Below are 15325 nucleotides of genomic sequence, written 5' to 3' on the forward strand. Positions count from 1 at the left end.
TGAATAAGCTAAATACATAAAGGGGCAGGCGTGGAATAAATAATTTAGAAGAAAAAAATAAAATGGAGGACACTTCAAACCATTCAGGTATCCACAACAGAATTCAAAACTGGCAACACGAATGCATAACGGATTAACGAGGGATCTTCAGCTTGTCGGTATCTGCTGAAAAGTTCATTCTGCCAGAGAAGTATATTTCATGCATTCCTTTGACTTTCTGATTTGATAAATCCATAGAAGACTAAGGAATCAAAACCCAGAAACTTTCAGTGTGGATTTCAATCTGACTAACAGAGAACTCATGGGTGAGACAGAAGAGAGAAACTCATAAGAATGTGACCGCAGCATTTTATACTTTTAACCAAGAAAGAATGGAACCCTGGGCATAACAACGTGTATCTTAAATATTTTTAAAAAGTTAGTCAGAGAAGGAGTAGAACTAGGAGGAAAGGGAAACTCAAAACAGTAGCTGGAAACTCGAAACAGTAGCAACATTGTTGAGTGTTTATGATATCATTGCAGGTATCTTCCTCCACACTGTTACTGATTCAAATTGGTAAAACCACCACTAGGGTGAAGCAGCTTCAAATAGCCCAAGAGGGATGACAGCTAGTAAAGAGACATTCTAAGGAATTAAGCAGGGTAGGCATGATGCAGACAAAAAGGGGTGGCAACAGCAAACAGATGGGATGCACTGAAGTTCTCCATAGGACTTTTTAAAGAGGAGGTATATATGATAGGAGTAGGGGAATAGAATTTAGAATGAAGTGTGGCTTGAAAAATACAAAGATGTAAAATGATTTTTCAAATTATCGCCAAAGTATGGTCAACAAGGAGCAGTAAGTACATGATTTAGAGCAGATGCTGTACTCATCATAATAGAGAGGACATGCAGAACCACTCGTCAGCTCTTTTGTCTATCAACAAAAAAGGTAAATGGATAAGCTCTGGTATATCTGCCCAATAAAAACAATAAAAACAAACGAACTCCAACAGCACACAAAAGTATGGAGGAATCTTAGGAAACACTACTAATCCAAGAAGTAGAGTCCAAAAGATTATACACAGCATACTACCCTTTTAAAAGTCAGTAACAATTTAAATTATATATATATATGAAAATGTATCTATGTATATATAAATAAATGAAAACTATATGAAAAGAAAAGCAAGGGCATCTTGAGCACAAGGTTTAGAATGATGGTTTCTTTGTGTGGGGAGACAGGGTATGGGTTAATGAGAAGCCCGTAGGATAACATGTAAATTCTCTAGGTTGTTTCTTGTCGGGGGTGGGTATACGGGTAGTTACTACATTATTAGAAATGACTAAGTAACTTTTAAAAAAGTAGACACTAGTGGACGAACAATGAGTGTGTATCATGAATCCAGAGTTATGATTAACCCAACTCTGTGTTCCTAAGCTTAAAAAGCAATGAAACCTGAAAAACAAAAACCTAAGTAAGATATATATGATGCTTTCCAAGGGAACTGCAGTGGTGGAGGAAGATACATACAAGAGTCTCTTAAAGTGAGTTCAAGTCTCAAGTTTCAAGACTCAAAGCAAAAGTAACATCCATGGATGCAGAATGACTGTTGGTAAACTGAGAAACCATGAAGACCAAGAGAAAGTTCCAGAAAACTGGGATGCTAATTTTTAAAATGAGAAAAGATAGCTTCCAAAAACCACTTGCTAGGAAGTTTGATATTAGTAATCAATAATAGTCTAAAACGGTTATCAAGCAAATAATTGAGGAAAACTCATCCATCTTTGGCAGTTTTACCAAAGTTAGAATTCAACTTTAAGCAGTCACAGTAACATCTTGATTTCTTTAAGTATCTCATGAAAGGAGATGAGAAATATGAGTTTTATAAAAGTATGTTTAGATGAATTAAAAATAAGGTAGGTTAACCAGTTTGGGAAAGGGTATAAAAATATCAGCTGCTTACCAAAAACTTAGATAAACAGAGAACTCACTCATACTTATTAAGTTTGTGGTTAATATAAATGGAAAGAGGTAACAGTGGGTGACAGAACCAAATGTTAAAAAGATTTCAGCTTGGGGAAATGGTCTGACTTGAATTAGAGAAATGATGACATATACTTAATTAAAAAATTAAAAATCAACAGCCCAATACAGGGTAGCTGATGCGATCTGGCTAAAAATTTAATGCATTCTTGCCATTGATGGCCAATGTATAAGATCCTAAGGCAGAGTAAGTGAGCGTACAGTCCCCATACACACTACACTGGTAAGGTCATAACTGGAATACCGTGTTTGATTAACTTCTGGGTGGCATATATGAATATAATGGAGAACGTGCAGAGTGTAACAAACTGAGTGGTGCAAGCTGGACATCCCGAGTTACATTAAACAATAAAAGGAATATGATTAGTTAATTACGAAGGGGAAAATCTTGAGGTAAAGAGTCAACAAGATAGCCCTCCTCAAATTTTTGACCATCTATCAAAAGAAACTAGATTTAGCTTCAGGATCCAACAAAATAAATATGGAGGCAAATTCAATTTCACTCGCAAGGAAGAACTCTAACAATCAGAAACAACCTATTCTCAAACCAAGAGCTTCGACGTATTCTCAAACCAGGAGCTTCTACCTGTTCAGCCCACTTCGATTCTTCAGCTGCAGAGAACACCCAGGCCTGGGGCTGCTCTACAACCCTTTCTCGCCTCCCTCTTTCTTCATTTCCTAACAAGCCACCTCCTAGCAATATACAAACCCGCTTTGATCTGCTGTTCTCAACTAGACTCTGGCAGAAATCTGCACCCTTCATGAATCTAACTTCCTGGCTTCTCAGAATTTGCATCTGGTTCATTTGGTTCTGAGAATTGCTAGTTGTCCTCACACCGCCAGGGGGAGCATGACTGCTTCAAATTCATAGACAACAGCCTAAAATAAACCGGGCTTCCTACACAGTCTGTGAGTCCTATTTTAATTTCTAGCCCATGTGCCATGTCAATTGCCACGATGTGTCTTTCAGTGCTTCTCTCTCTCCTCCAGTCTTCCTCTATAGACTCTACCAAACACTTCGGTGTCAGCGGATGACTGTACTTTTGTCTTCAGAGAGAGAGAGCAAATGACCGTAAAAGGAAACATTTCCAACCTCCCATTATCCTGGCAGCCTTCCCTTCTTCCCTTTGTATCTTTTATCCTTTGTATCTTTTATCCCTTTATCTTTTTTTTTTTTTTTTTTTTTTTTGAGACGGACTCTCACCTCATCGCCCAGGCTGGCGTGCAGTGGTGCAGTCTCGGCTCACTGCAACCTTCTGCCTCCCAGGTTCAAGCAATTCTCCTGCCTCAGCCTCTTGAGGAGCTGGGATTACAGGCATGCACCACCATGCCAGGCTAATTTTTGTATTTTTAGTAGAGACGAGGTTTCACAGTGTTGGCCAGGCTGCTCTCAAACTCCTGATCTCAAATGATCCACCTGTCTCGGCCTCCCAAAGTGTTGGGATTACAGACGCGAACCACTGTGCCCAGTCCTATCCTTTTATCTTTTAACCCAGTGTTTATTGAACTAGGTGTTTCAGCTCATCATTCAGACGTAAAAACAATTTAGTGATTCATGAAAAAATAAAAACAACTCTTTGTTTAAATAGAATGGAAAATTTCAGACTACATTACTCATAGGAAGAGTAAAATTTCATGAAACTTTTCTTTCATGGTATATATTTTTATGTTACTTTAAACATACAGTTTTATGTTTCTATAAATATACAGTTGGCCCTCCATGGGTTCTGAATCCATGGAGTCAACCAACTGTGGATAGAAAATATTTGGAGAAAGTAAAATGGGTGATTGTGTCTGTACTGAACATGTACAGATATTTTTCTTGTCATTATTGCATAACAATATGATAGAGTTGAACTACTGACATGGCATTTACATTAGTTATTATATGTAATCTAGAGATGATCTAAGTATACAGAAGGATGTGTGTAGGTTACATGCAAATACTATGCCATTAGTCAGAGACTTGAGCATCCTTGGATTTTGATATCCCACTGGGTGTCCTGGGACCAATCCCCCATGAATGCTGAGAGATGACTGTACCGGGCAAGTGTATTTCTTACTGTAGGTTAGAGTGTAAAATAAACTAGAAAGCCATGGCTTTTCTCTCATGTCCTGTAACCTGTCTTCTCTAGCAGGTCTCATGGACTCCAGACCTCACTTCACAAATGATTCCCTTTCCTATTCTGTTCGCTCCTCACCAGAATATATGTGTGCTTAGATTGCTCTCTCTTTAAAAACAAGCAAACGAATGGCAAACAAACAAAAATAATCCCCTTCAACCTCACAATTCCATCTAGATATTTATCATCTTATATCTGTCTCTTCTCTCTCAATCTTTGCAATGAAGAAACAACTATACCATTTCTGTTCATATCTGAATCACTAACTTTCCCACACTACAGCACGTCCCCACTCCAGGGCCCCTCTCCACAATCCTCAGAAGCTGTTCTTACTCTGCTCATGTGAAATACATGAAATAAATCTGGAGATTTTCAATCCTTACCTTGCTCAACCTCACAGCAGAATATGATTTTGGTGACCACACACTCAGTCCTATAGCTCCTAGCTCCTATGTTAACTCACACTTAAGGTTCTCTCCGACTTTTTTATGAGCTCCTTTCCTTCTAACCATCTTTAAATGTTCTGTGTCCTTATAGGCTGGGTCCTAGGCCTCCTCGTCTCTTCATGCTATCATCTCTTCCTGGGTACGATCATCTACTCCTACGGCTTCTAATGCTGATAAATCCCAAGTCTATATTTATAAGCCTTACCTGAGATACTGAATGTCAGATGTGGATGTCTAATTGCATGTTTGGCATCTCCACTGAGATGTCTCACAGGCATCTTTAACACATTCACAATTTATTTTGCCGCCGCCTTCTCTCTTCGCTCTAGGCCTGTAATTATTCTGGTGCTGCCATCTCGGTAAATGGTACCCAAGTGAGAAGTCTCAGCAAAACCCTGACTCCACTTTTATCTACTTGTCAAGAGGAGTAAATGACATAAACACTCAGTTAATATGAAGCTGTGCTATTTTGCATGGTCAGCTCATGGTTCAACAGCCAAAGACTTCCTTAAGCAGACCTCACTGCTATGCCATGGGACCTGTTTCCAATACTCCGAAGAATTTCTTGATATGGTTTGGCTCTGTATCCCCACCCAAATCTTATCTCGAATTGTAATCCCCATGTGTCAAGGGAAGGACATGGTGGGAGGTGATTGGATCATGAGGACAGTTTCCTTCATGCTGTTCTCTTGATAGTGAGTGAGTTCTCACATGATCTGATGGTTTAAAAGTGTTTAAAAGTCCCCCCCTCATTCTCTCTCTCTCCTGCCGCCACGTAAGATGTACTTACTTTCCCTCTGCCTTCGCCATGATTATAAGTTCCTAAGAGCTCCCCAGCCATGTGGAACTGTGAGTTAATTCAACTTGTTTCCTTTATAGATTATCTAGTCTCAGGTAATTCTTTATAGCAGTGTAAAAATGGACTGATACATTTCTCTACCATTAAATTCATCAGGGTTTTTCTACAACCATTTGCTTAAATGTTATCTTCCCCATCAGACAAAAACCTCCACGAAGGTGTAGTGTGTGCCCTTCTTTCTTCTTCACATGTTATCTCCAATATGTTAATGTCCAGCAAATATTTGTTGAATGAATGAATGTTTAGAAAAAGTTATGGCTCCTCATAAATAAAATGTTTAAGTAGGAAACAACGATGACCTGCCAAGGAATTTAGAACAGAGATTCATGCTACAAACAAAAAGTTGAAATTAATCAAATACACAGATTCTTATCCTTTTCAGATGAAAGTTATTTCCCTTTATTAAAATTAAACATGAAAATCAGGAAGGATATTTATTTACCTTTGCCATAATATCTGCATAGGCCATATATAAAAAATCTTCCTCCAGTTTGCTGGGGAAAACAAGAAGAAAACATCAGTGTTTAGGCAGAAGGCTAGGCACATGCAAACATATCATCGCTGTACAAAATAACCTTTGTTCTTTTTCTAACAAGTATCCTTTTTTAAAATTAAATGAACACAAAACTTAGACAATATTAGGATATTCAGATATATCCTGAAATCAGAAAGCAAAGATCCCGGGGATCCTAAATAGCTGTCCCATCTTACCTTACAGAAGGGCCTTCAATTTTCACAAAATAAACTGTTTTTTGGTTTACAAACAAATGTAATAATTTTAATTTTCTTCAGACTACAAAACTTGAAACAAGCAAACTTAAATGAGGCGGGGGCTTTTGACAGAAGTCAAATTTGACATTCGATGGAAAGATTCCCCAAATTACAATGTGACAATTAAAAAACAAGATGGCCATAACAACGATTCCTTAAAATTAAGAAAGGTTAAAATACATTTATTATCTTCTTTTTTGAGACGCATGGAAACCACGACTACGTGAAGAAAAGTATAAATACGCCTAAAATTTGCAAAGTTATTTCAGCAGTTTTAAACTTCAGCCATGAGAAAAATTCACTTATGAGAAATACCTCATTACCTGACAATGCCAGACAGAGAGTTGTTCTATGCTTAGGAATGAGATGATTTTGTTAGTTAGGAAATAATAAGAGAGAGAAATAGTGAGAGAAAGGATGGATCACATTAGCTAAGAGGGAGAAATGTACATTATTATGGCATGCAAAGAGGTCAAATGAACTCTTCTGAGAGATTCATGTGGATATGAGTTTATAATTAAATTACATCCCAAATTCTACAGAGAATGGGAAAGGCCTGGGGCAAAACTGGCTTTCTTTCCCATTGCAGGGCAGCAGATAAAGGTCCTCTAGCCTCTGCTATGTCCCATCTGCACAGCCAATGTATGCGTTGCCCTCCATAATGACAGATACTGAGCACATTTTGACGATCAGGCTAACCAGTGCATTTCTTATGTAACTTCATAGAGGTTTGCCCTTTGTGGCTTTGGTGAATTCATATGACTAAGGCTGCAGAAGACAAGAAAAATGGGCAATGCCCTGGAAATAGATCTCAGAGATACCTCCAAGTTGAGGTGATGGCTCACTTAGCCTCTAGAGGTTTCCTAAGACCCACTGCACAATGGAGACACTATCTACCCAGAAAATTTTGGGGTCACCATCGGTCTCCATATACTTGTGGCACTGGAATTTGCTTTGGTTCTTTTGTTTTATTTATAAAGGCTGTTTGTGATAAGGAGAAAAACCATTTCATAAGAAGAATCAGAATCAATTACATCATTAATTACAAAGTTGTTAAGAAAAACTAGAGCTAGTAGGTAGTTGCTAAAGCCTACAATTGAATGAGTGTCCATCCCTAGGTACATGCCAGGCTGGTTGTTATCTTTGAACAAGTCTCTCTCCTAACATCAAGATGAACTTAAAACATGAACACGTGGCACAGAATACTCAGATACAGGTTTCTTTATTTGTTCCTCCTATGTCTCATAGGAACCCTTCCAACCATACCATTTCTCTGTTAAAGCTGTCCGACTAAACAGAAGGATCAGCTGATGTAGAGGATCAACTCTCTTAGTGCCTTCATCTTCTTCTGGAGGGTCAGCCCCAGGTTTCTGCAAAAAAGTCAAATTTATAAAATGTCACATTAAAAAAAAAATGTTCACTCAAATCCAAAAGCAATGTGAAGGCCAGGAATGAAGAACAAAAGGAATGCAAACACTCCTCCTTCCCTGTTGTGGGGGTGTGTGTGTGTTTGTGTGTGAGCATGTGTGTGTATTTTATATGCATTATACACGCCATATATGTATATATGTGTGTATGTGTATATAAAAGCATGTATGTATATGTGTTGCAGGTAAATGTAAATATGTAATATATATACTAAACATATATAAATGTAATATAATATGCTAGATATCTGTTACAGTATCATTGCAAAATTATACAGCTTGAAACAGAGATATTTAATAATTTGACCAAAAAATAATATGAGCAAGGATAACTTATAGCATTTAAAAATACTAAATTCTATTCTTATAAGCATTTTCATAACTCAAAAGTGTATTTGCTACATGGATTTCAGCTTTAGGGAGGGCTCGATTTACAAATATTTGCAATAAAATCCTAAGAGTCACCCCAAGTGTGAAAATTTAGTTCCCATAGCAGTGCAAATTGCTTATAAAGTGAAACATTTTCTTTGCTTACACACAGCATGATAGGTAAATAATACTAAATGAGTTAATGCTTGAACCACTTATACTTTTTTCCTTATTTTCAAAAGTTACTTTTAAAACTTAAAAAAAAATTTTACTGTCAGATAGAACTTTAATAGTGAGGAAAATTATTAAGCATTTTTATTGGCAGTAGAATTCAATTACATCCAACTTTTTGTTGAGTTTTATATCTCCACTGACTTACCCATAGAAACTGATTTTCCCTCTACATGAATGGTGTTCTTTCCTGTAATTAAGCCTTAATGTGGATATGAGGCAGATTTCCACAAGATATCCAATAGTCTACATATTTTTTACTCTAAAGACAGATAAAACTCATTTTAAAATATAGGGACAATCAAGATTAGGCTTTTAAGAATTAGATTAGTTTATCCATTCTATTCCCTAATAATCTGTAAGTTTAAAAATAGCTTTTAGACAAGATGTCTTTACTCTTGAGAATCATGAAGCCTCTGACTAGTCTGCCAAGTTTTGAGATGGCTTGTAAATTTTCTTGAGAAGATGGCTTTTGTCAGATATTTAAATGGGTCCATCACTTAGAACAGATGATACTGACTGCTGTTCTGTGCTGAACTCTCAGTACACAAGCTCTTTATCGGCACGGTCGGGTGAAAATTCTATTTCTCATGTTCCACATTTACCACGCCTTCCACCTGTCCTGCGTTCAGTCTATCATTCTCTGCCCTGTTGATTTTTAAAAACCAGCAACTTTTTGTTCACCTTCTACTTAATTTTGGTGGATAACTTCTTTACAGTTCAGTCTTTTATAGTTTATCCTGGTTCTCAGGTGTTTATAGGTGCTTTGAGAAGGAATTTAAAAGAATGAGTAAATCATGTTTAATTAATAATACACTTATATTATTCATTTTAAATTCTCAACCCCTTGATGTTGATGAGATCTCTTGGAAATGACAAGAGCATAGTTTCCCATAAGCATTGAATGCAGCAACAATTAAGATTTACAAGTTTCCTAATGCCCATATACTGTCATGATTTTTTTTTCCTTCAATGTTATATAATGACTGCTCACACCAACATTGCTGCACCAAGCCCAGACCCTCTTTCCTCTCAGAACCCCTTTAAAAACATACTGCTAAATCTTCTATCAGTTTATCTTCAAAGTAATGTTCTTCTGTTTCAATCCAAGACTTTTCATATCCCTGAAGAAAGAGATTGACAGCCCGATGCCTAAAAGGTAAGCACAATTTCAGAAAAAGGGGAGTTTAGAAAATAAGTTGAAATTGTATCGAGTAGTGCTTTACTACTAGATTATCTGTGCACTAAAATTGTAAAATAAAAATAAATTCCCTATTCTTGATTTTCCTCCTGAAAGACAATGCTTCTTGCAGCAAACACAGCAAGGTGTCTCAGAGCACACGGTGACTCGCATTTAAATCCTGGCTCAGTCATTTCCAAGCTCTGTAACGTTGGTCAAGTGATTCAACTTTCCCAAATTTCAGTTTATTCCTTTATAAAAGTAGGATAACTCCAACCACATTTCAGTTTTGTAAGCCTTACAATGAGATAAACGATGTAAATCACATCCGTTAGATGTTCATTAAATGATGACTATTGTTATACAACATGTCTCTCAATAAGCAATGTAATCAGTGTCAATAGAGAAGTTAGTCTCTGTTTAAGCAAACATTAAAAACAAATGGATGGCCCTGAGGATTCCAAAACAAAAGCTATTGAGTGAACTTTATGGGAGTACATATTCAAAGATTAAACCCTGCACTACTGATCATAAATGGCCGCCTATGAAAAAAGACCAGTGAAGACGAGAAGAATCAGTGAAATTCATGATGTAGTAAGAGATGTGGATAAGATGTCAATGTAAGAAAGGATAAAAGAATGTCATGAAGGGAGCATCATAAAACAACAACAGATGTGAGAGAACGAGAGATGGTGCCATTGCAGGAGAGAGGAAAGCTGAGTTTTATGATAGCAAACTGGGTTAAGGGCTCATGAGACCTAACGGTTAGATAGGTTTGTGAAGGGCCTTGAAAACCAGAGAGGGTAACTGCCAATGCAGCCAGAACTGCTAGAAATCATCAGACATTCTTGTACGTGAGAGAGGCATGCCAAAGCACGGACTCAGCCTTTTTGGTTTATTAGAATCACCTGTGTAGCTTTTAAGTAGCACATGCTGGGCTCTCATTGAAATTCTAATTAATAAGTTGAGGCCTGAATACTTTTTAAATGAGTTTACGTGTATTTCTTAAAAGCACCAGGTTGGGGAACCATTGGAATAAACGATACCGTTTTGAAAATGACATTTTGGAGAAGACGGAAGAACTCTATGACATCACAGAAACTAACTCAGAAACCACTGCCATCAACTTGATATGAGTCCAGGAACAAGTGACTTGAAGAGGTGGTGATGGAGGGAAAGATGGGAATGTGAAGTAGTTCAAAGGGAAACTGATGAAATCTGGGCAATGACAGTATAGGAGTAACTAAAAAGAAATGATAATGTGAATTCAAAGTTAATATTCTTTTTTTTTTTCTTTCATTAAGTTCTGGGATACATGTACAGAACGTGCAGGTTTGTTACATAGGTATACATGTGCCATGATGGTTTGGCTGCACCTATCAAACCCATCTTCTAGGTTTTAAGCCCCACATGCATTAGGTATTTGTCTTAATACTCTCCCTCCCATTGCCCCCCACCCCCCAACAGGCCCCAGTGTGTGATGTTCCCCTCCCTGTATCCATGTGTTCTCACTGTTCAACTCCCACTTATGAGTGACAACATGTGGTATTTTATTTTCTATTCCTGTGTTAGTTTGCTGAGAATGATGGTTTCCAGCTTTAACCATGTCCCTGCAAGGGACAAGAACTCATTCTTTTTTTATGGCTGCATAGTATTCCATGGTGTATATGTGCCACATTTTCTTTATCCAGTCTATCATTGATAGGCATTTGGGTTGGTTCCAAGTCTTTACTATTGTGAACAGTGCTGCAATTAACATACATGTGCATGTGCCTTTATAGTAGAATGATTTGTAATCCTTTGGGTATATACCCAGTAATAGGATTGCTGGGTCAAATGGTATTTCTGGTTCTAGATATCAAGGTTAATATTCTATTGATCAAAAGGTGACAGCATAATTGAGTCAGAGAATTGAGAAGTAGCACATTTGAGGAGGATGCTAATACATTTTAGACCCAGTGAGTGTGACATGATAGCAAGAAATACAACTGTCTCAGCAAAAGGGAAAAGTATGATGTTTCATCTGTTTGCTTTGCTTCTGTTTCTTTTTTTTTCTTTGCCTTACACATTCACTCAAACTCTTACTGAATGTCAATGTACAAGTCACTGTTCTAGGTGCTAAGAAAACGGAACAAAACTAGTACGGAATCTCAAAGTCTGAATCAAAGAGACAGGTAGCCTTAATACTGTAGGAAAGTGGTATGATGTGCAAGGAGTAGAAGGGCATGGCTTGGTCAGAGATGTTCCACAAAAGAGATGTAGCTGAGCTGAGTCCTGTTTACAAGACATAGAAATGATGCAATTTGTATAAAGTTCAGAGTGGGAAAGAGCATAGTTTCTCAGGAGAACTATAAGGTGGCTGAAATGGTACCCTGGACCACCTCAGTCAGACTTGAATGTACCAGGCTACTTCTCTATTAAGTATGTCTGCTCTATGTCTAAGAGAAGGTTGATGGGCCTGTCAAATCTTTTTACGTTATTCCCAATAAGTCACTTCTTTTCCCCAAATGCTAATAATTACAAAAATAATAATAATGACTAACATTTATCATGATATGAACTTATTATCTCACTTCTAAGCACTCTGTATACATCGACCCATTAAATAATCTGAACAACTCTATGAGGCTGATCCCATTATGATACAGATGAGAAAATTGTAAAGAAAGTCAGTAAATAACTTGACCAATGTCATGGGTCAGAGAAGTTGGGAGGTCAGAATTCAAACCAAGACAAGTCTAATGCCAAAGAATGATTGAAATCATGGTCTGATTCAAATCCAGGCCAAAGAATGATCTCCCAATGACTCTCTCTTGCCTCACATATGTGAGCAGATATTCCTCAGTAAGCATCATTTAGTAATTACATTATAGACCACAGTTCTCTGAAAATATCCAACAAAATTAGTCAAGTTTTAGGTAGAAGAATCAATAAAGCTTTTCCATCCTTCTCTTGGACTATTGTACCCCTATTAAGGTAGATTCTAAACACCTGTCACTTATTAGGAAAAAATAACATTGATCTATTATAAAAAATAAAATAATTCTGACCTTGGCAGATTATATAAGGGGGCCATCCGGAAGCAGGCGACAACAGCTCTTTTCCTCTGCTTAGAGAGTAGTTTATGCCATACAGCCTTTTTAGATCTCTGAGGATGTTCCACCTGAGGTAGAATGACACAAATAAATATTTACACCCCAAACTACCTTCAAAAATAAATAACTATTTATACCCCAAACTATCTTCAAAAATATAGTATTAAACAGTTGCCCCTCTTAAGTAACCTATATTTGGAATTCCAATTCCAAAAGTACCTTAAGATTATCATGGAGAAGTCCATATCCTAAAAGTTACCCAGAGATAAAGTTTAGATAATTGCAAATGCTATATAATTCCCTTAGTAAGAATACCACATTTTCCCAATACTGTGTACTTCCAAGCTATGTCATCTCTAAAATCAAAGAAATAGAAAATCATTCCAGGTAAAATCATTTTATCACCTTCTCAAAATTTTCTTTGGTTCTTTATGATTCTAATACATATTTTCTGCCTACAGAAAATATTACCTCATTCTTATTTACGTATCCATTGTAACTGTAATTTTATTAAGAGCTAAAGTAATAAACACAAATAGAGACAGTTAATAAAAATTCTACTATTCTTTAATATAACAGGATAAAGAGAAGAAGACAATGCTTTGTGAACACAGTATTAGGAGTGAGTAAATTTGGTAAAAATGTTAAAATATGTAAATATTTTGTTAGAGAGGGACAAATATAAATTCAAAAGTTGCAATAAATGATGCAAGCAAGTTATTTATAGAACTAATAGTGTTTGGAACTCCAAGAGAAGAAAGAGATTAATTGTATTAGAAAGAAAAAAATCCCAACATATAAACCTAAATTAATTAGTAATCTCTAGGCCATTGAGCACAGTACTTCCCAGACAGTAATGTCTCCGACCCACACGTTTAGACTTCTGAAAGAAATAAAAATGTTATGTTAGCTAAAAAAGTAAAACTACATTCATTATTCTTTGCAGTAAAGAGTCAAAAATGATTGTAATAATATCTGAAGTAAACATTTAAAATGTTTGGGCTGCAATGGTTTAGAAATTTTAACAAAGCAACATGTTTAATGGAAAAGCACTTATTTCTGTGATGCTCTTCCCTCTCTAGGATCAATAAACACGTTTTGACAATTATCCACTTCAATTATCTTCTTGATGCTTGTGTCAAGGGAAATAAACCAATGTTATGCCTTAACATCAAAGTAAAAGCAATCAAGGGCAATAGTTTTCAATGAGACCCAACATATTTCAATTTAAATTTCCATTTTGAGATCCCAGTCTGTAGACGATGACTTTTTGCAGGAATTACAGCATTATGGTCGGCATGGGTGACAGTCAACAAACATATATTAAGTTCCTAAGGCATTTACGATACAGTAAACATCACAACAGAAAGGGTTCCTGCCACCAGGAAGCTTATCATTTGGCAGGCATTTATTACCTGCCTATTCAAGTATTTCAGGAAATACCTGAAACAGTGTGCTTTCCTCTAAATCAATTATAATAGTTATCTGTAAGATATGTGATCCAAAGGCGAACACCAAGATGTATCTTGTAACTCTGTCTGAATGTCTTGATGTGCTGATGTGTTAGCTTGGCTAGAATTTGATTATTAGAAAATTCAGTGGAGAAAACCTACTCTCATAAGAAACATTACCAGATATACAACACAAAATATACATCTAAAACAGACCGCTGATACTTGAGATAAATTAAATCAACAAGTGTTTCCTGTCCACCTACTGTTTTTACACTGAGTTTTGCAAGTTAAAATATTCTTTACACGCTCCTCTGTGACTCAGTTACATGTTATCATTAGCATGGGGATAGTAAAGGCATAAATTAAACACACGGATATCTCCCACTGCTTTTTATTTTTGATAATCGACAATTTCTTTTTACTCAAAACCCTCCTCTCATGATAAACCAATCTTGCCATATTCTTAACAGTTTGATAAACTCTGATCCTCCCATCTTTTTCTAGATAATTCCTACCGTAAGATTTATACAGGGATTACCTAGTTCATATCTACATTAAGTTTGAGTTGCTTCTATGCTTTCTTCAGCACATTTTATATCCTAACACCTCCATATCATCGCATATTTATCTGCTTAAGTGTCTGTTTCCTCTGTTACAGCACTCAGTCCTCCAGATCTGGTGGGGCTAAGGCTGCCCTAGGACAGGGCACTCCATAAACATCCAAGGCATAAATGGATACTTAGAAAAGCGAATCTCATTTGAGAAGTGCCATCATTCATCATGATTGGATATATTTATGAATATATGGGAATATAATAAAATAGAATCAGAGTTCAATAAGCTTCATTTAATGTATCTAGAATTTATTCAAGCAAATCTACATATATGTATAAACACTAGGAAGAATTAAAAACTGATGGTAGAGTAACGCGGTCCTCTCGTAGCCGTTTAATTAACCTTTAATAATCTTAAATATATATATATAATTCTGGAGATATAACTCCATGACTGTATATAAATTCCTTAAAATTTCATTACAAGTCTTGTCATCTGCTGATTGATGATAATTTGTATTTAATATTTCATGAAAACATTATGTAAGTTATTCTGGGGGAAGTATTAGTTCCAAGGCATTAGATACTGTAAATATATGTTAATAGCCATAAGGCCTAAGGGTATCCTAGTGACTTTAATCTCATCAAGTGTAGTGATAAATTGCATGGCAATAGAGAAATTATTAACATTTGGGGGAGGGTATCTGAGTAAGCAAGAAGGAAATTAAAGGATACTATATTAGACGATATCTTTGCATTATTAAACTGTCCAGGGCAAGGGTGAGGGTT

At 36.4% G+C, this 15325-nt stretch overlaps 1 protein-coding gene across 21 annotated transcripts in view; it reads right to left on the bottom strand.

Annotated features, from left to right (window-relative positions):
* LOC105474624 (ryanodine receptor 2) overlaps positions 1-15325 on the bottom strand; it is a 786480-nt gene that overhangs the window by 92612 nt on the left and 678543 nt on the right. For 15 of the 21 annotated variants that reach the window (XM_071073859.1, XM_071073838.1, XM_071073828.1 and 12 more), the window contains 5 exons: positions 13375-13411; positions 12484-12595; positions 9309-9405; positions 7493-7596; positions 5898-5949 (listed from right to left, as the gene is read on the bottom strand). In XM_071073859.1, coding sequence (XP_070929960.1) covers positions 5898-5949; positions 7493-7596; positions 9309-9405; positions 12484-12595; positions 13375-13411 — 402 coding nt within the window. Of the gene's footprint in view, positions 1-5897; positions 5950-7492; positions 7597-9308; positions 9406-12483; positions 12597-13374; positions 13412-15325 lie in introns of all 21 variants that reach the window. The other 6 variants (XM_071073921.1, XM_071073912.1, XM_071073903.1 and 3 more) reach the window with 1 other exon arrangement.

The sequence above is a fragment of the Macaca nemestrina genome, chromosome 1 (genome assembly GCF_043159975.1).
Source record: "Macaca nemestrina isolate mMacNem1 chromosome 1, mMacNem.hap1, whole genome shotgun sequence".
NCBI lineage: Eukaryota > Metazoa > Chordata > Mammalia > Primates > Cercopithecidae > Macaca > Macaca nemestrina.